The sequence below is a fragment of the Tamandua tetradactyla genome, chromosome 2 (genome assembly GCF_023851605.1).
Source record: "Tamandua tetradactyla isolate mTamTet1 chromosome 2, mTamTet1.pri, whole genome shotgun sequence".
NCBI classification, from domain to species: domain Eukaryota; kingdom Metazoa; phylum Chordata; class Mammalia; order Pilosa; family Myrmecophagidae; genus Tamandua; species Tamandua tetradactyla.
In genome coordinates, this window is record NC_135328.1 from 99,216,128 (window position 1) to 99,241,786 (window position 25,659).

At 37.4% G+C, this 25,659-nt stretch overlaps 1 protein-coding gene and 1 pseudogene across 6 annotated transcripts in view; one reads left to right on the forward strand and one right to left on the reverse strand.

Moving 5' to 3' along the window:
* The window catches only part of ENTREP1 (endosomal transmembrane epsin interactor 1), a 136,402-nt gene that overhangs the window by 83,961 nt on the left and 26,782 nt on the right, over window positions 1–25,659 (forward strand). For 5 of the 6 annotated variants that reach the window (XM_077148375.1, XM_077148377.1, XM_077148374.1 and 2 more), the window contains one exon: window positions 24,567–24,677. In XM_077148375.1, coding sequence (XP_077004490.1) covers window positions 24,567–24,677 — 111 coding nt within the window. Of the gene's footprint in view, window positions 1–4,194; window positions 4,469–24,566; window positions 24,678–25,659 lie in introns of those variants that run through there. The other variant, XM_077148379.1, reaches the window with a different exon arrangement.
* LOC143673617 (NF-kappa-B-activating protein pseudogene) lies at window positions 2,249–4,339 on the reverse strand (annotated as a pseudogene).

Below are 25,659 nucleotides of genomic sequence, written 5' to 3' on the forward strand. Positions count from 1 at the left end.
TGGCTAAAACTTGCATAAGAGTAACCTCCTGTCAATTTGAAATCTCTTAGCCATTGGAACTCTTTTATCCCCTCTTGGCCAACTAATCCATGATGCCAGGGTCAGGCTCATCTTTGGAACTTATGTCTCCTGATGCCAGGACCAGTTATGTCCCATGATACGAGGGCCAGTTATGTTTCATGCTGCCGGTGCCAGGCTTACAGCCCTGGAAATTATGTCCCACATAGAGGGGAAGACTCAGAGTTTGGCTTAGAGAGAGACCATATTTGAGCAACAGCAGAGGTTTTCCGGAGATGGCTCTTAGGCATTAATCCTAAGTATGTTCTGTTTACTATTATAGGAATAAGTTTTATAAGGGCAAGCCTCAAAATTGAGGCCTTGGCTTATTAAATTGGGAGCCACTCTTGCTTAATAAAAATGTCAGGAATTTCCCAGGTGGGACCATTTGCGTTTAAAGAAAGGAATTCCTGGGGAGTCATACACGTATATCAGTACATGGAAAATCCCTGAAAAGTTGTGAAAGTGTTAAGAGTGATCACCTCTGTTGAGTGGAAATGGAAATGGGGAGGAGGGAGACATGAATTTTCCAGTTTATATCTGGAGAGGACATATGTTGTGTCAGGGAAGAAGAGATTGTTTTAGTTTAGTTATGTTTTGTTGGGTTTTGGCTGCCCGGTATCTGCAGTATCTGAACTGACTCTTTTTTTGGGGGGGTTGGCATATCTGCCTTTGTGTGAGTCTCAGTGAGAGGCAGGGCCCCACCCCCAGCTGTGGAAGCTGAGGTGGCCAGATGTTTCCTCTTCTGAATGCCAGCAACCAGGCTGTGAGCCCATGACCTTGGCCCACTGTGGCTCCTGCCCAGGACTCGGAAGCTGGAACCATAAATGCAGGGGAGCAGGGACAGCTTACGATTCACTCCTAGTGTCCAAGGTTGGCGTTGGCAACCACTGACCTGGCTTTCCTGGGGCCTGACCTTGGGAGAGGTTCCAGCACCCAGCCTCCCTTGGCTCCTTCCTGGGTTACTGAGCTGTTTCCTGTAGATTCTGTGAGCTACCTGATAGCTGTACAAAATATTCCCTTTCTGCTTAAATAGCCTGAGTTGGTTTCTGTTGCTCATAATCTAATCAAGGACTCTGACTGCTGTGGGACCATGATTTTTCTTCTATGAATATTATCTTTGTAGTATTTTTTTTTTTTTTTTACCACAAAACTGTTTTATTTTAACTACCTTGTTTACTGAAAATTAGAGAACATACTCATTCAGTCCCTAGAAACCAGTAACAACAAAAAAAACGGTCTTAGAGAATAGAATCTTAAAATGGGGATTATGAAATCTAGATTTTATAATATAGGGAAGTAGATGAATTAAGACTCATGGGTTTGAGACCTTGTGTCCTTTTATTTGTTGGAAACTACAGTTTTATTAGGCTAGGCAGCAACTATGGTTAGGTATAGATAATACAAATCACTTCAAATTCTGGGGTCATAAATGTTACTAAATGTGGATTAAAGGTAGACATTTTATTAGAATATAGGTTAAACAGTAAAAGTCTTTATCTATACTTTGAAACATGAATGCCTTTTTAAGAACTTTGGGGAAAAAACACTTTAAGCTATTACAAGGCAAAGGGTATAGTCAGAACTTCACCATCATCCATATAATTTAAATTTATCCTAGGCATATATAAATAATAATGTAGCACAAAATAACCTTAACAAAAACAGCCCAAACTTCCAGTGCTCTTCCCCTTTCACTCCTATGACCTAACCAAAATTTAACAAAATAAAGGAAGGAAAAAGACTGTGATCTCATAGTCCCACAATTTTCCACTTCTCCCAAACTTAAACGTCAACAACAGCCATATAAAAGTGATAATGTGAGGGGATTCTATACAATGTCAAAGATGAAACTGAATGACAGATGTAAAATAATAAACTTAAAGGCTTAATAATTTTTAAAATGAAATCTGCTTATTACATAAAGAGTGGACTTAAAAATGTTTAATATCACATTAGTTTCATCCTTATGAAACTAAGTAAAAACACTGCTTCATTACATTTCCCCTATCAAATTCCCGACCACAGTCGACTCCCATTCTTTTTAGATGTCATACTATCTTCAGAGCACCTACTTATATTGGCACAACAGTATCCTTCCCAAGATTTTATTTTTTAAAGAACCATTTTTAAGTGACTTAAGAGTTTTAAAAAACTAACATTCACATTTTCAATTCAACAAGTCAATGGGTTAGTTCACTTTTTGGTTTATTTGTTGTTTTTGGGGTAGAGGTAGGGGCTAAAACCAGAATACATCACATTTAGGGCAGACTATATACTGTATTATACAAGTTAATTTTCAAATTCCAGATATGCCTTTTCTAGTAATGCCTTCGTTTCATTTTATGCCTCCTGTATGTTTCTATCAAGTCCATTTATAACACACCCAAAATAGAGTAACAACAATTTCCTTCACAAGCTCCATTGGGTGGGGAGAGGGTAGGCATCATGTAGAGCTAATAGAAGCACACCTCATGGTGTGAGAGTTTTCTCATCTCACTGAAACTTTCTCTCCATGCCACCTCTCTCAATTCAGGAGGATTTAATTTATAATTTGGATGTTTAAACCAAAAAGTTATGGCCAATCCCAAATCACCCACAGAACCTGTTAAAGTTGTTACCACTAAGCAGCTTTCTTTTTTTTTTTTTTTTTTTTTTTGCATGGGGAGGCACAGGGAACCAAACCCGGGTCTCTGGCATGGCAGGTGAGAACTCTGCCTGCTGAGCCACTGTGACCCGCCCAATAAGCAATGTTTAATTGAAGGACTGAAATAATTAAATAGAAGGCACAGTAGCACTGTAAAGCTTTTTCAGATCATAATAATCGTTTTGTCTGTGTGCATGGAACCCAAACTTTCTTTTTAGTTGTTTTAAGCGTTTGCTGAACAACCAGGAAATCTTTATTTGTCATCCTTCCCTTTGGTCTTTCTGTATACCATCTCTCGAAAACTGGCCAGAATCTTGTTCTCTCTCTTTCGTCTCTCTTCGTGGTTAAAGGATGCAAGGGCTCTCTTCTCATCAGCACTATAGATCTGGTTCTCTTTGCGCAGTCGCACAGCCTCCATTCGGCGATGCCTGCTACCACTCATTACGTAACCTGAGCATTCAAATGATGCAATTTCTTCACTTGTCAAGCCAATTTCACCTCTTCGTGGGATACGTTTTCCAGCTTTTACATATTCAGCCATAGCTGCACCTTCACCAGGTAACAGAGCATGGCCATAGTTCAAAGGTTTATCATCTTGAGAGGCAAGTGTTTTTGGAGCCTCTGGTCCAATTAAATCTGAGGGTTCTTCAGGTTTTGATCGATCCTTCCAGGGATTCTCAAGAAATTCTTCTTGGGAATCTTTAGAGCTGGAATCACTGTTCTCTTTTCTATTCTTTTTAGACTTCTTTTTCTTGTACTTCTTCGATCTGTGTTTCTTCTTCTTTTCCTTTTTCTTGGCTTTCTTCGTTCTCCTTTTTGTATCTTCACCACTAGAGTCTGTTTCAGAATCAGAGTCACTGTCACTATCGTCAGAATACTTCTTATGTTTTCGTTTGGATGATTTTTTCTTTCTTCTTTTCTTGGACCTTTCTTTTGAATGACTAGATTTCTTCTTCTTCTTTCTTTCTTCTTCTGAAGTAGAAGCTGATGTAGTACTTTTCTTTGGCTCTTCATCCTCTACTGGTGTATGTTCATCAGAGTCTGGTTCAGGATTCTTTGGAGAAAGTCCCCATACTTCAGGTGCTCCCAATTCTCCAATCCTCTCTCTCTCACTTAATCTCTTCTGCCGCAGGCTCTCCTCCCTCTCCTTGTCCAGGAGGCTAGGCCACGGTTTATCGCCCCCGTACGGACGCGAGTAACCGCCATAGTAGGCAGACGAAGAAGCCGAAGCGAAGGGGGTGCTGCGAAGCCCAGAAGAGCGCTCTCTAGACCGAGACCGCGAGCGGGAGCGGTAGGAATAGTTTCGGGAGCCTTGGCTGAGACTCCCCAGCTGATGTCCGAGGCCATTCCGGTCCCCAGACCGAGGACAAGAGCGCGAGCGCGAGCGGCGGCCCCGCGGGGAGCGGGCGGCTTTGCTGGGCTTGGGGCTCTTCGACAAACTGCGACGCTTCCCGGCGGAGCCCGAGGCTTCCCCCTCCGGGCTCCGCGAGCGGGACACCAGAGCCATCATTGCCGCTGGGTTCCTGTAGCTGCGGAAGAAGGGGGCGCTCTCGCGAGTCTGGAAAGATCTCGATCGCCTTGCCTCAGATAACCCGCCGCCTCGCTACAGCCCAAAGCCCAGCAAACCTTGGAAACAGTTCCCTGTAGTATTTTTAAAAAACTAGTTTAAAAATAAAAGAGATTCACTTGGCACAGTTGGGTAGTTATGATAACTCAGTCGAAGAACAAGAAAGCCCAAGGGTGCTCGAGTTAGACTGATGTATGGTGAGTGTTTGACATCTGTGGGAAGTGTTGTGGGTGGTGGTGGGATTGGGTCTTACTAGCTATAATTTCTCAACTAGGATACCAAAGAGTTGCCTTGTGAAGTTCTTTGATGAAGGGAAAAGAATGGTTTATAAACATGCATTGTGTATTAGCAGGTATTCTGCAAATTGATGGAGGGAAAATAGTGTGAATGTGAGTCGGACCTGGGTTGAAGACCCAGCCTGTCTACTAAGTAGTTGTGCAATTTGGGTCATAACACTTAACCTCTCTGTTAAATATTGAGAGTTTTCCCATCTATTTATTTACTTTCTTAAGCTTTTTTTATTGTATAGTATAACATGTATACAAAGCAATGAAATAAAAAAGCAATAGTTTTCAAAGCACTCTTCAATAAGTGATTACAGGACAGATCCCAGAGCTTGTCATGGGCTACCATACGATCCTCTCATATTCCCATTTATTTTATACCCATATCTCTATCTCTAAAAATATATTATATAACTATCTCACACACACATGTCCAACATACAATTCTTACATTTTATAATTAACAAAATAGCTTTTAAAGGGAAAAATTCTGTTTTTTTATTTAAAATAGGGAAAGCCTATTAGCCTTCTTACTCTTATTAAAAAGAATAATTAGACCTCTGTGCATTCCTTCTAGTACTCAAACTTGATTATACTCCCTAGAAATATCCATTTTAAACAATTTCTGGTTATAGCATTCCTAGTGGTTGTTTCTATCTTGCTAAAAGTGAGAAATTTATAACCTTTGTGCTACCCTTTTATTTTAAAAAATTAGTTTTATTTACCCTATTGGCTACTTTACAACTTAAAATAATATTATAAACTTCAGCTTCTTAATTAATTAACTTCGGATAGTACTTTGGCTTTCCATTTTATAAGATGAAGAAATTAGCTTTGCTGGTGAGAATGTAGGACGGTACAGCCACTTTGGAAGGCACTTCAGCAGTTCTTCAGGAGGCTAAGTATAGAACTACCATATGATCTAGCAGTCCTCTTGCTAGGTATTTATTCAGAAGAACCGAAAGCAGGGATGTGAATAGACATTTGCACACAAATGTTCATAGCAGCATTATCCATGATTGCCAAAAGATAGAAATAACCCAAGTGTCCATCAACAAATGAGTGAATGAACCAACTGTGTACATACGATGGACTATTATGCAGCTGGAAGAAGGAACGAAGTTCTGATGCATTGAACAACATCAGTGAACCTTGAGGACATTAGGTTGAGTGAAATAAGCCAGATACAAAAGGGCAAATACTGTAGGGTGTCACTGATATGAACTAATTATAATGAGCAAACTCTGGGAGTTAAAATCTAGAGTATAGGCGACCAGGAGACAGAAAGAGGATAGAGAATGGGCAGATGATGCTTAAGGTGTACAGAATTTTCAGTGAGGGTGATTGCAAATGTTTGGAAATGGAAAGAGGTGCTGGTAAGTGTAATTAACAATGCTGAGTGTGAGTATGATTGGAGGAGAAAGTCTGGGGTTGTGGATGTCACTAGATGGAAAGGTAGAGGATAAAACATGGGATTATATAACATAGCAAAACTTGTCATGGATGATGACTGTGGTTAATTGTACAAGTATAAGAAAGTTCTTACATAAACTAGAACAAATGTATATCACTATTACAAGATGTTAATAATAGGGTGGTATATGGGAAAAACACGATTAATGCAAGCTAAGGAATATAGTTAAGAGTAACATTGTAATATTCTTTCATCAGTTATAACTATACCAAAGCAAAGAGTCAACAATAGGAAGGTATATGGGATATGGGGATTTTTTTTTTTCCACAGCACTGAGAATGCTCTCAAGTTGATTGTGGCAGTGATTGCATAACTCTGTGATTATACCAAGAGCCACTGATTGTACCCTTTGGATGGATTGTGTGGTGTGTGGATAAAATTGTTTTTAAAAAAGAAATTAGCATTTATTTCTACTTTATTTCACCTCCCACCTCCCAACTTTTGACAATAATATCTTACTTTTATATTGTCAGTGTTTTAACATTTACATTCTGTTCTTAAATTATACCATTTAAACCTTATCTATAAATTGTTGCCAAGACTATGAAAACCAATTAATAGCATTTACAGTATTTTTATTATGTACATGGTATTGTGATAGGATGTTAAAATTGGATTCCTTATTTCTAGATTCTTCTGAGGCCTCAATATAATAGATGTGAACTGCCCCCACATTCTAGTGTGTGTTAGGCTGAGCAGTACTTAAAGCTGGGGGGTGAAAAACAGTTTCACAAGGTTTAGCTGATCGCCATCTCTTATCCTATAGAAAGATTAGGGATTAAAGAGACAAGTATTTTGGAGAAAGTCACTGAATTGCTGGGGCATTTGAGTTCCGTCCCCCAAAGTGGGGAGGGGAGAAGGGCTTAAGGCTGAGTACTTGGACAGCCTGCTGCGTGTCCCTTGGAGGTTGGTAGCCACACAGGACAGGCAATGGAATCTTGGGGTCTGGTTGGGGTGTCCTGTGGCCTCAGAGTTGTTATTATTATTTTTAAAATTTATTTTATATTATAAAACCAAAACAACATACACACATAAACGTTCTTTTAACATACAAACATTCTGTGCGTGGTGTACAATCAGTGGCTCACAATATCAATCCATGATAGTATATTCATCACCATGATCATTTCTCAGACCATTTACATCATTCCAGAAAAAGAAATAAAAAGAAAAAAGGAAAAACTCATGCATACCATACCCCCTACCCCTCCCTCTCATTGATCACTAGTATTTCCATCTACTCAATATATTTTAACCTTTGTTCCCCCTATTATTTATTTGTTTTTAATCCATATTTTTTACTCTTCTGTCAATACCATAGATAAAGGGAACATCAGACACAGGTTTTCACAATCACGTAGTCACATTATGAAAGCTTTATCATTATACATTCATCTTCAAGAAACATGTTTATTCTTTTGCATGTTATCCAGTTATTCCAGAACCATTTGCTGAAAAGACTGTTCTTTCCCCATTGAATTATCTTGGCACCTTTGTTGAAAACCAGCTGATTGTTATTGTGAAGTTTTATTCATCTGGCTTCTTAATTATTCTCTTTCTGCTAACTGTTCCACTTTCTCCTTTGGACATTTTTATCTAAGACCTTTAACTTCCTGTTCTAGTTTGGAGTGAATTGTTTTTTAGGCTGCTGCACACATGTCATCTTAATATTTCTTTTCTTTGTGTTCTTGAATTAGAGTCACTGTTTCTTTGATCTCATGCATTCTTTTCTCCTGAATTCCTTTTTCATTTTACCAGAGAACATTCTCAAGTACTAATTTTCAGAAAGAATGTAAGGGCAGGGAACTTTCAGGGCTTAAATATATCGATGTGTCTTTGTTTTGTCCTCATGCTAGAATGATGGTTTGGCTGGATATAGATTCTGGTTCAAGATAAATTTCCTTTCGAAATGTGAAGGCATTGCTTGACTGCTTTTGTCATCTTGTATTACCGATGAGAAGCATGATGCTGATCTGACTCTTGTTCCGTAGTAGGTGACCTCCTTTATCTTCCTGGAAGTGTTTAGGATCTTTTCTTTACCTTGGTATTTTTGAAAAGATAAAATCCCGACTCTTGGGAAAACAAAGTGAACATGTATCACTAATGAAGGAAAACTGATTCAAAGAACATTTGAGAAGCTAGGTATTTATAGGCGATGTTAGGAGAAGCTTGCTGGGATAGATACAAAACTGGTTAATATCCAACTGGGCCATAAACTAACTTCTTTTGAGGTTTTCTGTTCCACCAGACAGAAATTAGCTGCATCTCTACTAATAAACAAAACAAAACAAAAACTACAACCTAAACTCTGCCCCTGCAGAATTGTAAAATAGCCTAGTAAACAAACAAATGTATACACACTCAGTAATCTTTTTGCCTATTTCCAAATTTCAGATAATTTTTCTGACAGTCTTCTGAAATTTTGGGAAAATATGCCTAGGTATTGCTGTTTCTTCCTTCATCATTTTCATTTCTCAGTATTTTAGTTTGTTAAAGCTACCAGAATACAATATTACTAGAAATGGAACAGCTTTTAAAAAGGGAATTTATTAAGTTGCAAATTATAGTTCTAAAGCCATGAAAATGTCCAAATTGAGGCACCAACAGATGGTTACCTTCACTCACAAAGGGCTGATGTCATCTGGAGCACCTCTATCAGTTGGGAAGGCACATGGCCAGCAACTGCTGGGGTCTTTGGCTTCTGGACACCTCTGTCAGCTCAGAAAGGCATGGGGCTGGCATCTACTAGCTTTCTCTCCTGGCTTCTCGTTTTGTAAGGATTCCTCAGGAATGCTTTCCTTCTGCATCTTCAAAGGTCTCTGGCTGTGTGGGCTCTGCTGCTCTTTCCAAAATGGTTCCCTCTTAAAGTTCTCTAGTAAACAATCGCACCTTGAATGGGTGGAGACACATCTCCATGGAAACCACCTAATCAAAAAGCACAACCCATGATTAGGTAGGTCACATCTCCATAGAAACAATCAAAAAGATCCCACCCATCAATATTGAGTGAGGATTCAAAAATATGGCTTTTCTGGGGTACACAATAGTTTCAAACTGGCACACTCAGTAAGCTCTTTTAATTTGAAGATGTGTGCCTTTCTTCAATAGTAAAGATTTTCTTTGATTGTTCCCTTACCTCTATTTGCTCTGTTCTTTCTAGACATTCAATAATCAGATGTTGGACCTGGCGGATTGAATCTCTTTCTTAACTTTTCAAAGTCTCACATTTTCTGTTTGTTTTTTTTTTTTAATTTGTGTTCTGGGTATTTTTTTCTCCTTCCATTCTATTGAAATATTTATTGTGACAATCATATTTTTAATGTTCACCAACTCATTTGATCTCTGATTTATCCTTTATCACAGCAACTGTTTTTTTTTTCTCCTATCTTTAAAGATACATTAAAAATTGTTCTCTTCTATACTCTGAATAATCTGTATTTTCTCCCTGATCAGGGTTTTTGGTTGGTTCTGGTTGATAATCTTGAGCCTTCTTTTCTGTGCTGTTAGCTTTTTGAATGTCTGTTGATAGCCTGTTGTCCATTCTAATTATGAATAAAGAACTTTGTTGATTAATATTTGTAATATAGTAATGCTAAATAACAAACACAAATTTAGATGCATATATTAATCCACAAATCCTATTAGGTACAGTTAGTATCCTCATTCTGAGGAAACCGAGGCACTGAGAGGTGAAGTAATTTGCCTAAGGTCATGTACCTAGAAGTGGCAGAATTTGGATGCAAGCTCAGGTGGTCTATCTCTAGAGTCTATGCTTTTTATCACTGCCTTGCTTTGTGGGTCTGTTTCAACAGCAGGCTTGGCCAGGAGGGAGGGCTATCAGAGTTGTGTGCAATTGAGTGGACCATGGTGATTGATGGGCTTCATGTTGGGATATGCTTGAGAGAAGCAGGTAGGTGAATGCCCGTATATCCTGTGCTTGGATTTAATAGCTGTAATATTTTGCTAAATTTGCTATGTCTATATAAATCCAGATGGATATTTTATAGTGCACTATTTCTAAGTTGCAGGCTTCTTGGTACTTCACCACTATATACTTTAGGAAGCATCGCCTAAAAATAAGGTGTTCTTCTGCATCAGAGAAATAATGTTATCATGCCTAATAAAGTTATCAGTAATTTCCTAATGTCATCTAATAGCCCATATTCAAATATCTCAATTGTTCCAAAATGTTTTAATAAATTTTCTTAATAAATGACTTGTTTAGCTGATGTATGATTTGTGCACATTTCTGTATGTGTAAGTGTACAGATAGTATACAGGAAGTGTACACAAAGTGAATACTCTTCTGTACCCTGCCTTCTTAAAAAAATTCAGAATGCAATCTAGGTTCACTCATTGCATTTGATTATTCTGTCTCTTTAGTTTTTTTTTATTCTAGAACAATCTTCTTGCCTCTTTTTTTTCTTTTACCAGGAACTGACTTTGTGAAGAGATGAGGCTGGTAGACTTAAGTCTTTTTTGGGGGGTGTGAAAAGTTTCAAATGTCCCCCAAAGCTGAGAGAAGTACAATAAACTCCTATGTACCCATTGCCTAGGGTAACAATTATCAACAAGTCAAACGCTTCTCATATACCCCTCCTCGTTTCCCTTCTTTCTTGCCATTGGATTGTTTGAAATAAATTCAAGGCTTTACAACATTTCATAATTAAATATTCAGGCGATAAAAGATACATAATTCCTTAAGTTCAGCAAATAGCTAGTCATGATCTCACTTGCCTTTTAAAAATAATTGGTTTGTTTGAATTAGGAGCCAAACAAACAAGATCCTCACATTGCATTTGGTTGATATTTATTTCAAGTCGCAATCAATGTTCCTCTTTTTCTTCTCTTTTTCCCCATTGCAATTTATTTTCTAAAAAAATTAGGTCCTTGGTACAGTTGAGTTATGTATGTATATATTCTGGATTTTGCTGATTGCATCCCATTGTGGAATGTAACATGTTTCTCTGTCCCCTTTATTTCCTGTAACTAGTAGCTAAATCTGAGGCCTGATCTGATTCAAATTCGATATGGGGGACACACTGTCTGGTTGTCTTTTTGTGATATTGACAGCCCTTAATGGTACTTAGATCACTAGGGTGACTTGAAATTTTTATATTTAGAAGTGTCAGTAAATAGACATTACCAGTAGGATTCCTCAAGCCAGTGTTCCCCACACTGTACCCATGATACTGTCCTGTTATGAGTTATTAGATAGTTATCTTTGGAAAAGGAGCACTTTGGTCATGTAGATTTAGGGAATGCCATATACTATACTTTCCTCTTGCTAATTCATAGACAACTTTAATGTTTCAAAGGTTCTTAGAAGTGCTAATTGTTTGGCTTTGTGTAACCCAAACTTAACTCCACTTCATACCACATTTTCCATAGATATATAATTCTTTGAAATTATACATCTGTGGAAAATTACAAAAAGAGAGACAACCAGGCAGTGTGTTCCCCCAAATCAAACTTGAATCAGATCAAGCCTCTAGATTTAACTACTAGTTATGGGAAATAAAGGGGACAGAGAAACAGGTTAAATACCACCATGGGATGCAATCAGCAAAATCCAGAATTTTTACATACATAACTCAACTGTTCCAAGGACCTAGTTTCTTTAGCAAATAAATTGCAATGGGGAAAAAGAGAGGAAAACAAAAAACATTGATTGAGACTTGAAATAAATATCAACCAAATGCAATGTGAGGATCTTGTTTGTTTGGCTCCTAATTCAAACAAACCAATTATTTTTAAAAAGACAAGTGAAAATGTGACTAGCTATTTGCTGAACTTAAGGAATTATATATACTTTATGGTTCCCAAACTTAAGTTCACTTCATGCCACATTTTCCACAGAATACCTTTTTTTAAAAAAATATTTTTATTGACAAATCTTCACACACATACAGTCTCTGCATGTTGTACAATCAATGGCCCATAGTATCATCACATAGTTATGTATTCATCACCATGATCATTTTTAGAACATATGCATCACTCCAGAAAAAGAAATAAAAAGAAAAAATTCATACATCCCATATCCCTCTCATTGACCACCAGTATTTCAATCTATCCGACCCCCATCCCCCTATTATTTATTTTATCCATATTTTTACTCATCTGTCCATAGAGGAAAGGATGAGAGAATCATGGAGTAAGGAAAGGAATCTTGAAACCATAGATCTGCAATTTTATTTAAAAGTATCTTTTCTCTGCCTCTCTTATCATCAAATCTGAATTTACTTTTGCTACCTTATTTCCGACGGGATAGACTATCAGTTTCCTGACCCTTTGACCTTGATAGAATAACAAATCTCATGTGTCTCATGATCCACTGACTATTTCTCTTGAGAGTCTCATTAGGATGTTTTCCTCCTGGTGCTGAGCCACATCCCCATGAGACCATGTTAACTGAGGGTGGCAGAGCTGCCCAAGTTGAATTGAGGAATTATGAAGTCAGACACAGGCTCTGCTCAGCCTGCTTGCTGGGCTCATGAGAAATGTCACTTTCCCGAGAAATTAGAAGTCATGTGCTGAAAGGGACCCCTAGCAGGCCAAAATTTCCTTTTCACAAGGGGGCTTGAAAGTGTACCTGAGGTTTAAATATTTTTACCAGGAATAAGCAACTGTAGGTTACAGGTGCTTTTAGCACTCCTTGAAGCTGTGTTCCAAACTGATGAAAATTTACATCTCACTCTGGTGAAGATGCCTTTCAGTCTTGTTGACAGAAGAATGGGAAGGAAATTCTATAATTATATTTTAAACACTTTATAAAAAAGAGAATCATGGGACAGCCATAATATAAGTAAATCTGGCATTAAACATCCTTAAGAAGAAAGGGATACAGCTGGTTCTCTTCTCAGCAACCAGCATGTGTTTGGCTCATTGGCAAGGAGAGCTGTTCTGGACGTTGGCGATCTATCTGCCAAGCTTCTGGAAGAAGTTTAATGGGTGTCAAGGGAGGAGAGCCTGGGATTAGGCTCTTTTGTGGTCTGAGGATTAAAGGCACACAGACAACCAAGTCATTGCATGTGTGAGCTCCTGAAGTGGGTTTAAAGTTGTACGAGTCTAGGCTCTAGGAGTGATTGTCATTTATTCCGTTTGGTTGGTCACCTTTGTGTGGGGTAATCAAAGTATTCATTTTGCTGAAATAGTTCAGAAAGATTTTAGTTTAGTGTCTCCTCCTCCTCTTCCTTCTCCTTCCTTTGCCACTGTGTTGTGTTCCAATGACTTTGTTCATGAATCTAAATCCAGGTTATCCTGGAGGTTATTCTTATGCATTATATAGAGATCCCTTTTTAGTTTATGGTGCATTTGAGTGGCTGGAGGGAAGTACCTGAAACCGTTGAACTGTGTTCTTGTAGCCTTCATTCTTGAAGATGATTGTATAATGATACAGCTTTTACAGTGTGATCATGTGATTGTAAAAACCTTGTATCTGATGCTCCTTTTATCCAAGGTATGGACAGATGAGTAAAAAATAAGGAAAAATAAATAGATAAATAATAGGGGGATAAGGGGTAAAAAAAAATTGGGTAGATTGAAATACTGGTGGTCAGTGAGAGGGAGTGCTAAGAGTATGGGATGTCTGAGTTTTTTCTTTTTATTTCTTTTTCTGGAGTGATGCAGATGTCCTAAAAATGATCATGGTGATGCATACACAACTATGTGATGATATTGTGAGCCATTGATTGTATACTGTATATGGACCATATGTGTGTGAAGATTTCTCAATGAAAATATTTTAAAAAATGGCTCCCCAAACTAAATTTTTAAATATTAAGAGTCAATAAGTGATTATGGCATTTGTAAGTCCTATGACATTTGCTTGTGACTAATCAGTGTTTTGGAGCTTGGACTCCATGTTTCTGAGAATATAAATGTTAGAATGGCAGTTAGATTCCTAGCTAGACAGCACAATATTCTTGTTTCACTGAAAAAAATGTAACCTGCATTCTAAGGACTGGGTGCTTTTGTTCTTCCTGCCACTCACCAATCCCACTCCCTCTTCCTCTGGAGCATCGGAACAGGAGTCCCAGCATTTCCCATCTGTTTCCCCAGGAAGTGGTGGTCATTTTCATGTAAGCAGTGATTGCGAGTGAGGTGTTTACTTTTCAGGAATCTCAGTATATATTGTAGGATATTAGTAAGAATGCACAATACTTGTATGTAGTATTTACTGTAAATAATTGATTTTCTCTCATTTGCTTATTGCTATTCATTCATTCAATATTATTTAGCACCAACTATGTCTTTGTGTCCTTAGTTCAAATTTTGTGCCCCACTGGAGAAAAGTACATTTTAGTTTTCATGTATTTTTGAGTAGTGTCAAGGCTGCATATGAATAAAAAATTAGTATGAGTGATATTTTCTTAGGAAAACAGAAGAATGAACGTGTGAAAGAAAAGCAATCTGAGGCATTATTAGTATTTTTAAATTAGTTTTTACTTCTTTAGAAGTTTCTTTTCAGGAGGAAAGAATTTGGTGAGCTGTTGACATTTTTACTATCCAATAAATACATGCAAAGATGCTCAACATCATTAGCCATTAGGGAAATGCAAATCAAAATCGCAGTGAGATATGACTTCATACCCATGAGAATGGTTATTATTTAAAAAATGGAAGATAACAAGTGTTGGAAAGGATGTGGAGATATTGGAACCCTGGTGCATTGTTAGGGGGAATGTTAAAGGGTGCATCCACTCTAGAGAGTAGTATAGCAGTTCCTCAGAAAGTTACCTATAGAATTACCATATAACCTGGCTATTTACTCCTAGGTTTATACACAAAGAAATTGAAAACAGGGACACAGATATTTGTACATCAGTGTTCATAGCAGCATTATTCACAATAGCCAAAAGGTGGAAATGACCCAAATGTTCATTAACAGATGAATGGATAAACAAAATATGGTATATACGTACAGTAGTATATTATTTGACTGTAAGAAGGAATGTTAATGTGAGACCTGTTGCAACAAATATGAATCTTGAAAACATTATGCTAAGTGAAATAAGCAAGGCATGTAAGGACAAATACCATATGATTTCATTTATATGAAATGACTAGAAATAGCAAATTCTTAGAGACTGAAAGTAGATTAGAGGTTACCCAAGCATGGAGGGGCAGGGTGGGGAGTGGACAGGAGAAGTTAGGAAAAATAGTTTGTAAATTGACTAATACATTTATTGATGAGGCATCTATTTGTCAGGCACTGTCATGGGTAGTTTTATGGGCATTATCGTATTTTTTTTGTTCCTTCCAACAGCCTTTTGAGGTAGGTATGTCTCTATTTCACAAGTAAGGAAATGAGACGCAGAGTAGTTAAGTATTTTGCCCAAGGTCACTTAGCTAATAAGAGAATGGGCCAGGAATTGAGCTCATATTTACTTGATTCCAAGCTCAAGTTTCACATTTAATTTTTGTTTTTATCAAAGTTATGAATGCACATAGTTTAAAGGCTCAAATAGTCCTATAAGTCTTAACAAAAAGCATTCAGTTTCCCATTCCTCACTCAAAAGCCGACCACTGTTAACCACACTTTTGATATTTAGCTTTATATTTCCAAATAAAGTGCTTATATTGCTTCTTCTCAATTTCTAGCATTATGGACAATTAGAATATAGCTTACTTTACACTCTCCCCCTAAACACATTTTTTATACTCCTCCTCTCAATATAATTATATCATGATTTTGAGCAGAGGAATATTCAATATTTATTTGTTTTGACTGATTTCTTTTCTATTTTGTAGAACATTTTATCTTTCCTTGAGTTAGCAATGTTCTTTTCTACTTCATTTGCTTAGTTTTCTTTGTATTCATCATTAATTCAGCTTTCAACTCTCCTTTTGGTTATGTCTTTTTTCAGTATATTCAAACATATTGGGTATTCTGTAATTTCATTTTCTAAAGAAGACTCCCTCCTGGAACTTTCTGACTAGCTCCAATCTAGATTGGTTGCTTTTTAGGTGCTGCATATTGCTGTTTTCTTGGTGTTCCATTCACCTCTCTCTTGAGTTGGATCTCCTGTTTCCTAGATGTCATAACTTCTTTTACATTAGTGAAAACTCTCATTTTTGTGGGAGCACATCTTCTAATAACTTCCTGAGAAATGGGTACATAAGAAACACATATTTAAAAACTTGTATAAATTACAAAATTGCAAACATATCAACTTTGAGGGTAGAATTCTAATTAGGATTAATTCAGAATTTGGAAGTTATTGCTCCCTTGATTTTGGCTTCCATTGTTAATGTGGACAAGTCTGATACCACTCTGATTATTATCCTTTGGGACTTGTTTTTACTTTATGAAAGATTGTAAGATCTTGTCTCCAGTATTCTGAAAATTGTAGGGCTTTCTGTGGATCTATTGAATTGGGCACTCAGTAATCCTTTCCATCTGTAAATTTATATATGGAAGTTCCAGAAATTTGCCTGAATTACTGTTTTGATTTTCTTGAACTCCTATTTTCAGACCTTTTGGAATGTGTTCTTCTAATTTTCTTGTATTTTTTTCCTCCTATTTTTCAATCTCTGTCTGTTTTGCAGCAGCTGTTAGGAGATCCTTTTAGTTCTCTATTCTAGATATTTTATTGAAGTTTTATTTCCTTCGTTTTTGTGATCATGTTCTTAAATTTGAGCGCTCATTTTGTCCTCTGAATGGTTCTTTTAAAAGCATACTCTTATCTGTTCGGAGGATGTTATTGGTATTTTTATTTTTATTTTAAAATTTTTTCTCCTTGAAGAAATAGTTTCTATTTCCTCCCAGTGTTCTTTTTCCCATTTTTTTTCTTTTCTCCTTTCCTCTGCTGAGTGTTTGTGTGTGTGAGAGAGATCTCTATCTTTCATGTTAGGTGCTTTCCTGAAATGTTTGGTGAGCTGTCTCAGAGTGGGAGACTGAAAAGCTCGCTGGAATTATTTAGGGGGAGGAGCTTGTTTACTTCATTGTGGGTGTGATTAACCTGGGGGGAGGAGTATCTTTGATCTTTTCTTTGGATTAGTCCTATTCCCAGTGAGGATCCTACAAGTGCCCTTCCTACAGTGTATTCCCACGGCTGAGCTCAGTGGAGGAAGAAGGCTGGAGCCTTCATCAGTGGGTGATTCTCACTCGATCCTTCTCAATATGGACCTTCTTCCTTCCACTGGGCCTGGTGTTCCCCAGCCCAAATGCCTTCTCTCCGGAGAAAAATTTTCAGTCTTCAGCTGTGGTCAAGGAAGGGTTTTCTTCTGGCTTCACAGCTGCAGTCGGGAAAAAGAATCAAGGAGTTATCACTTTTGTTTTTTAAAAAAGAAATAATTTACTTATATTAAAATGCACGAGTCTTAAGTGTAGAGCTTGCTGAATTTTCACATGTATGTCATCATCACCCAGATCAAGATACAGAACTTTTATAAAGTTTCCTTATACCCCTTCTCAGTCATTTCTTCTCCAGTTCCACAGTGGTGAACACTGTTCTGATTTTTTTTTTCATGCTCTAGAACTTCATTTATATGAAATATATAGCAGGGGCTGTGTCTGGCTTCTTTCACTCATATAATGTTTTTGAGGTTTAGCCATGTTATGTGCATCAGTAGTCTATTCCTTTTTATTGCTGAATTTTTCTTCCATTTATGAGTTTACTACAATTTGTTCACCCATTTCCCTATTCTTTGTCCAGTTTGGGAACTGGAACAATGTTGTAAACGTTCTTGTACGTGTCTTTCTATGGACATATACACTAGTCTCTCTTGGTTATACATCTAAAAGTGGAATTGTTGGGTCATAGGGCAGTCAATATATGTTCAACATTATTCAAAACTGCTCATAACTTTCCATAAATGGTGTACTATTTTCTAATTGCATCTCAAAATACACTCTCAATCTGTACTCCTATTTTTAGCCCCACTTTCATGTCCAGAAGTATCTGGTGTCACTGACTTCTGAACATCTGAGGACTGAATCCTGTTGAGTTTTGGCTTTCCTCATTGCTGTCAAAGGATTCAAGAGCACTGAGTTAGTTGAAATTTGTTCATCAGCTTTCTCTCTGTCTTTATGGATTTCTGCATTTTCCTTTACTGCCATTTTAGTGGGTTTTCAGGAGCCAGTAGTGCTAAATGTTTTGTTCAGTTCAATCATGTTAAGCCCATCCTGGAACTACTTATTTATTTAAGCATGCACGGTTGAATTTAAGTTGCTTCTTGAGTGTGGAGCAATAGGAAAATAAGGAGCAAAATAAAAGTCCCTGGGCAGTAAGGAGCAAAATAAAAGTCCCTGGGCAGTAATTAGAGAATAAAATCTTGTATGAAAAAAGGTGCTGAACAATACCCAAGCTGTGCTGGGCAATAATTATTTAATGATTGCTGTGTTGTGACTCATGAGGAACTTTTAGCAGGTAAGTATAAGCAAATTGAAGGTAATGCTGTTCTTGATCACTTCAGGTTCACCAAACATTCTTTTATTGGATCACTTAATTGATGACCTGTAATGAAAGATGGGGGCACAATTGCAAGAGATCAGAGTGGAGGTGAATTCTATTTACTGAATTGAGAAACATAATGCCTTTTGCATAAATCCATCTTGTATAAGTATTATAAAATACTCATGATTTAGGTTAGTAACAAAAAAATAAAACTGGGAGCATAAAAGTTTAACTCACATGGTCTCATGTTGAGGGGACCTGCTCTCTGAAGGCATATTTGTCAGCTTACCTTTAAAGACCATGGGGCGTAGCAGGCGAGCCCCCCTCTGTTTGTGTTCCATCATCTCTCATGGTCCAAGATACAAGTTATAGAGAGCTTTGGGTGTTTCTTTTTCTTGAGAGTTAAACCCAATGATAAGTTGGCTTTAGTAGAATTCAAGAACTTTCACCCATGGTGTTCACTTCACCAGGCCAGTGTTGATTAATTTTAGGTGAGGACAATAGAAACTGGGCTTCAAGCGCAGGGAAAATTTAGGTTAAAAATAAGGAAAAATTTGTAGAGAATTGGTATCAGTCAAGGTTTCTGCAGGAAACATGCAAAATAAATTTAGGATAATTTGGCAAGAGATTAAGAAAAGAACTATTCACGAAGATATGAGCAGTTGTGGGAAACAGTGAGTTTGTTTCTCTACCTTGGCCTGAAGGGAGAAGAAGAGGGTGGGGTGACAAGAGTCAGCAAGTCAAAGTCATGGACAGAGAACAGTCTTGCGAGGAGCTGTGGCTTTCCATGGAGGGACACAGCCAGCCTGAGCCTGCAAAGAAGGTACCAGGAGAATAAACATCCCAATCTCATTCTCCCTCCCTGAATTTGAACCAGGTCTTCTAATTCTAAATTCTAAATTTCCACAAAGACGAACTCAAAAATTACCTTCAATTATTGTTTGTTTAAGGCAAGAATGATGACAATATAAGAAATTATTCTCCTTCCCAGATATGGCTGAGTAGTCTTTGTGACCATGATGTTCTTCATAGTAGCTGGTGTTTCTCTCTCTTCTGTGCTTGGGGGGCACAATCAGGTAAAGGATGTAATGGAAATTTGGGTCTTGGAAGTCACACCATTAAACCAGCATAAAACCTGAGGGGTCCATTCTGGAGGTCCTTATAACCCTAAGAGGGTCCTTTATACCTCCAATGTTTTGTACCCTTGAAACTGATGCAACCTCTGAAAGAGGTAATACTTGATTCCTAATAGCCCTCGTGTCTGATATATGCCATAGTGATCTCAACAAAAATAATTCAGGAGACAATTTGGTCAATGAGTTTGACCAGAGTTTTAATAATAATAACAATATGTCATGCATGGGAATAAATCTGAAGTACAGTGCATGGTGGCTTTGTACATAGTGTTTGGGCCTTGACTCAGGACCTCATACTGGTGTTTCAGAAAGAGGCATGGCATTCTGATGGTTTGACTCTGACTTGTCATTGGCAGCCCCTCCAGTATGGGAGAGAAAGTAAGCCTACCAGGCAGTGAATCCTGTGGTATTCTCTCATCTTGTTTGTTCTGACTTTTGGAAGTAGCACCTTTTGTTGAATGATCTCACACTCTTGCCTTGGCAGCTGGATTCAGAATTTTTAAGATATAGTGAGTATCCTTCATATGTAGTGACATATTCAGATCACAAGTTCTCAGTAAGTTGAGTTTTGATAATTGAATATACCCATATACCAGCACCCAAAACAAGATATTGAACATTTTCATCACTCCAAAAGATTCCCTGATGTCTCTTCCAGTCAGTTTCATTCTCCCCCAAAATACCCAGGCAACAACTCTTCTCACTTTTGTTACCATAGATTAATTTTGTCTGTTCTTACCCTCCATGTAAGTGGAATCATGGTCTCTGGCTTATTTTAATCAGGTAGTGTTCTAGAATTTCATCCTTGTTGTTGTGTGTCAGGAGCTTGTTCCTTTTTATTGCTTGCATCCCACTGTATAAATGTATGAAACTTGATTTATCCGTTACCTGTATTCGGACATTTGGGTTCTTCTCAGTTTGGATTCAAAATGAATTCAGCTACTGTGAACATTCTTCTCCAAGTTGTTTTGTGGATAAATGTATTTATTTCTCTTGCATATATTCCTGCAAGTGGATTCTCACATTATAGGGTAGGTATATATTTAATTTTTTTGGAATTTAATTTTTATTTTAAAATAGTTTAAGATTTACAGAAAAATCGAGAGAATAATACAGAGTTCTCATATACTTCAACCCAGTTCCCCTATTATTAACATTTTTCATTAGTAAGGTGTATTTGCCACAATTAATGAACCAGTATTGATCCATTATTAACTTAGGTCCATAGTCTTTCGGAATTCATTAGTTTTTACCTAATATCCTTTTCCTGCTTCAGGATCTTATCCAGGACACAGCATTGACTATAGGTGTCATATCTCCTTAGGCTGCTCTTGGCTGTGACAGTTTCTCAGGCTTTTCTTGTATTTGATGACCTTGACAGTTTGCAGAGTACTGGTCAGGTATTTTGTAGATTGTGTCACAGTTGGAATTTGTTTGCTGTTTTTCTCCTGATGAGAGTGAGGTTATTATGGGTTTGGGGGAGGAAAACCACAGAGACAGAGGTGAAGTTCCCTTTTCATCTCATAAGATTAAGGGCACATGATATCAACATGATTTATGTCTGATGATGTTGACCTTGACTACTTGGTTGAGTTAGTGTCTGTCAGGTTTCACCTCTGTAGTTATCTCCACCTCTTCCATACTATATTTTTTGGAAGAAAGTTACTGTGTGCAGCCCATACTTAAGGATTCAAGGGTTGAGAGCAGAACATCTACATAAATTATTTGGAATTCTTTTGTACAGGAGATTTATATTTAAATTCTAAGAAACTGACAAATAGCTTTTTAAAGTTGGTGTACCATTTTATACTTTAACCAGCAATGTCTGAGAGTTCCAGTTGCTTCTCCCCAAGACTTGGTATTGTCATTCTTTTCAATTTTAGCCATGCTAATTGGTGTGAAGTGGTAATTTATAGTTTTAATTTGCATTCCTGATGAATAATCAGAGCACTTTTTCATGTGCTTATTCACCATTCCTATATCTTCCTTTGTGAAATGTCTGTTCAGGTCTTTTCGCCCAATTTTTTATTGGGTTGTTTGTCTTTTTACTAATGAGTAGAGGAGTTATTAATATGCTCTAGATACAAATTCTTTGTTCGATATATGCCTGAAAATATTTTCTCCCAGTCTGTGGTTTACCTATTGATTCCTATAAAGAGCTGGATTTAAGATTTTAATGAAGAGATCTGGGGTCCAGCTTTGGGAATAATGGACCTTCACCCACTCCAAATCTGATGCTGTTAATTTTTAGTCATGAAGATTAGCAGTGTGCTGGTGGGTATAAGGATTATAACCACACAGACATTTCAAGGTGTCTCGTATTTCATTAAAAAAAAAACTTCAAAGGGAAGTTCTAGACTTTCCCATTGTAACAATAATTGGGTTGCTGGGTGTAAGGATTCTAAATATATTAGGTCTCTTTGAATAGCAACTGCCTGTGTATATAAGAAGCCCATGTAAGAAGACCTAGCTCTGTCCTTTGCCAAATCTGCATTCTCATTTTTCAAAAAGCTTTGGCATGGTTATGATTGATAACAGCACAAGAAGGGGCATATATGATATATGATGCTGAAGTCAAGTCCTGCAGACACTGAGGAATCCAGCTTGGGGAAACAGTAACAGAAGCAGCCACCACTGGCCTTTCTCAAAAAATGATTTGATGACAGGGTGCATAGTCTTTTTACAAATTAACAACAAAGGAGAGAAGCCAGACACCTCTTGTTGAGGAAGAAGGCATTTCCCTCAGGAAAAAGGGCATGATGTGGTATTAAATATTGATTCATTATGTGGGCCTGGGGAGATGCTTTCAAGCATGACTTGGAATAATAATAAAGAACAGGTTTTCTCTATTAGAGTTCACATGTGAACTCATTTGCTACCAGACACTAACCTATCAGCTACCTGAATTGATGCTTGATTCTAATTGATATTATGGCCCTAATCTTTTTTTCTAACATTTTTTATTGTGAAATATAATATATATACAAAAAAGCATTATATTTCAAAGTACATTATAAGAAGTAGTTATAGAATAGATTTCAGAGTTGGTACAGGTTACAGTTCCACAATTTTAGGTTTTTCCTTCTGGCTGCTCCAAGATGCTGGAGACTGAACGAAATATCAATGCAATGATTCAGCAGTGATACTCATTTGTTACATCCTGTCTTCTCTGTTATAATTCCTTCTTCTCCTTTGATCCTTCTCCCAATCCTTATGGGTATTTTGGCCATGCCCATTCTATCTTTTTCATGTTGGAAAGAGGTGTCAATAATATGGGGTAGTTGGATGGAACTAGTTGATGTTCTTGGAGAGCCTGGCCCCTCTGGATTTTAGGACTTATCTTGACCCTAATCTTTTATATTTGCTTTTGTACTTGCGTTAAGGTTTGAGTTTTATAATAATCATAGTTTGCAAGTTGAAAAACCTGCATAATCTCTAATTTGTATTAATTAGCATAAACTGTCTTCTTGGTTGACTTCGGTCAATTCTTAATTATTTAAGGTAATATTTATGATGTTTAATTTTGGAGAAAAGTACATGGAAGATGGTTGTACACTTATTCTTTAGTAAAGACTAATCTTTATTTTCATTTGTATACTGTGATGTTTTAGTAAGTTCTTAGATGTTACCTCTTCTATCACTGACTTTGAGTATCTTCAAAAACCTTAAAAAATATTTGTCATGCAAGTTGACTGATCGCTTTCTGAAGAGCAGAACAGAACTAAGTTTCTTTGTTTTTTTTTTCCAAGTTGCTTGTTTTCTGTCTATAAATTAAGCATTATTTAGGATTTCTCCAAATTAGATGCGCACAGTCATGGTCGAACTTTTATAAGGGAACAACCTAGTTTGTATTATAGTTTAAAGAAAAAAAGAGGAAGAGGAATGGGAGAGAGATATAAAAACTGCAGTTGAGCTTTTAAGACCCAACTACTTTATGTGATATATTTTAAAATGTGTACAGTGGAGAGAAATCTAGCTTATTCCATTAATTTTTTTTCTTCTGAGTATTTTATTTTCTATTTGGAGATACCCCGAAAGAATTTTTTTTGGCCTCAGAAGTTAGTAACATTGTCTTCATTACTTTAGGTATTTTTATTTTACTCCTAGCTTTTAACAGTATGAAAGCAATAGAAAATCTTTCCCATGCATTTTCATTACACAGTTACTGTCTCTTGATGGAATGGTTTAAAGATTGACTTGATCTAGAAATCAAGGAGAAAAACCAATTAAAATATTTTTAACTTTGGTTCAAACACCACAGATGTCTTTCCTTAAGAAACTCTCAGATACTTAACACGAAGCATACTTACAGACAATTTCTGCATTCCAAGTAGCTTCCAAAACTATTCCTTGCCCTTTCTGCCCACACTTTCTAGTGTGATGTATTTGATGTTGGCAAACTTCAAGACTGTCAAAAATGTGAAAAAATTGCATCACTTGTAAAGGTCAGAATTTTTACTGGTAAACTGCCAGCTTCTTTTTTCGGGTGGGCCTTCTTGTGGCCCCGGGCAGTGAACTTCGGTGGTTGTTGGTATCTTTTGCATTGTGTTAGCAAAGTCGAGTACCTTCTCTCTAATATTGGGCTACTAATTGCTCTGAGCTCCTTGATTTCCTGGGCTCCACCTACATTCTCAGGCTCTCCTTTTGTTCTCTTAGGAATGGTCCCCAAACTCCAGAAAAAGTAAGGCTTGCTCAGGAAGAAATAGTGTAATGTAGGGAAAACAAGATAAAGGAGTAAGAACTTTTTGCAAAGAGTGGAAAAATAGGGACTTGAGATTATTGAGAAGACTTGAGAGTAGAAGGCATTCTTCAACACAATTTAAACATTCTAGAATGTGAAGAAACTTTGTGCATTAAAAACATGGTTCTGATTTTTTTTAAAACAGTTACTTCTAGGAAGAGAATATGAGATTTTTTTTTTTTTAATTAAGCCCAACCTGTCTCTGAATTTATCTTGTCACCTTTTCCTAACTGCCCATTTTCATCTTGGGTTTCAGGTAAACCTCTTTGTGCTGCTCTCTGTGGTCTGTGTCCTCCTGAATCTAGCTGGATTTATCTTAGGCTGCCAAGGGGCCCAGTTTGTGTCCAGCGTGCCTCGGTGTGATCTGGTAAGCAGTCCTCACTTCCACTGTGCATCTGGGCCAACCCTGGCCTGCCGGGCTTTTCTAGAATGCCAATATGTGCAGGCAGTATCCAGCACTGGGCAGCCTTCCTGGAGTGAAACCTGAGGTTGATAAAAGGAAGGGTGAGAACAAAACAAAGAGCTGCCTGCTAATTATTTTACTTAATTGTCAATTATTTTTTCCAAAGCAGGGACCTGCCAGCCAGACGCCAGGAACCACAATAATAGAATGCATCATTAGTTTGTGAAGGCGATGATCAGGTGTTCACAACCCGTACCCATTTGCCTCATCTAAAGAGGAAAATGGATATTATCAAAATATAGGTCTGAAAACTTTGGGGTCCAGGTGTATTTCAGCCTTCAGATTTTAGAATCTGAATGGTTTATACTATTTATTATGTGGCAGCCCAGTGCAGTCTGGGGCAGAGTGTTTTCAGTTTCAGAGGTTATGGTCTTATTCTATCTCTGAACTTTTTATAGAGACTTCTCAGTAACAAACGTGTCTCTGTGGCACAAAGCAAAATAAATGGACTTTAGAAGTTGTAGTAAATCTCATCTATTTGGAACTTAGTTACATGGCAGCCTTACCTATAAAAACTTCCAGGAAGCCAGCAAAGAATGCCACTGTGTTTCTATAAAAGCTATGATAAAGTCCTTGCAGTCAAATTCACGACCTTGGCAAATAGGAAAACTTCTCAGGTTTTTTCTTAATTATGTGTTAAAAGTTTTATTTTGTCATTTCATTGCTTAATAACCTTGAGTTGCCCGTGGAGTCACAGGCTCACAGTTTTTTCAGGTTTTTAAGGCCCCCTGTGATTTGCCCTCTTCCTGCCCTCTCACGGAGTCAGCTCACACGCGCTGCGATTGAGCCAAAGCATCTGTGTGTTACTACCCAGGCTTTCTTATTTACAACAATACTTCCATACCCACCCTCCACCCTCCCTTCACGAGTTCCCTCCCCTCGTTCT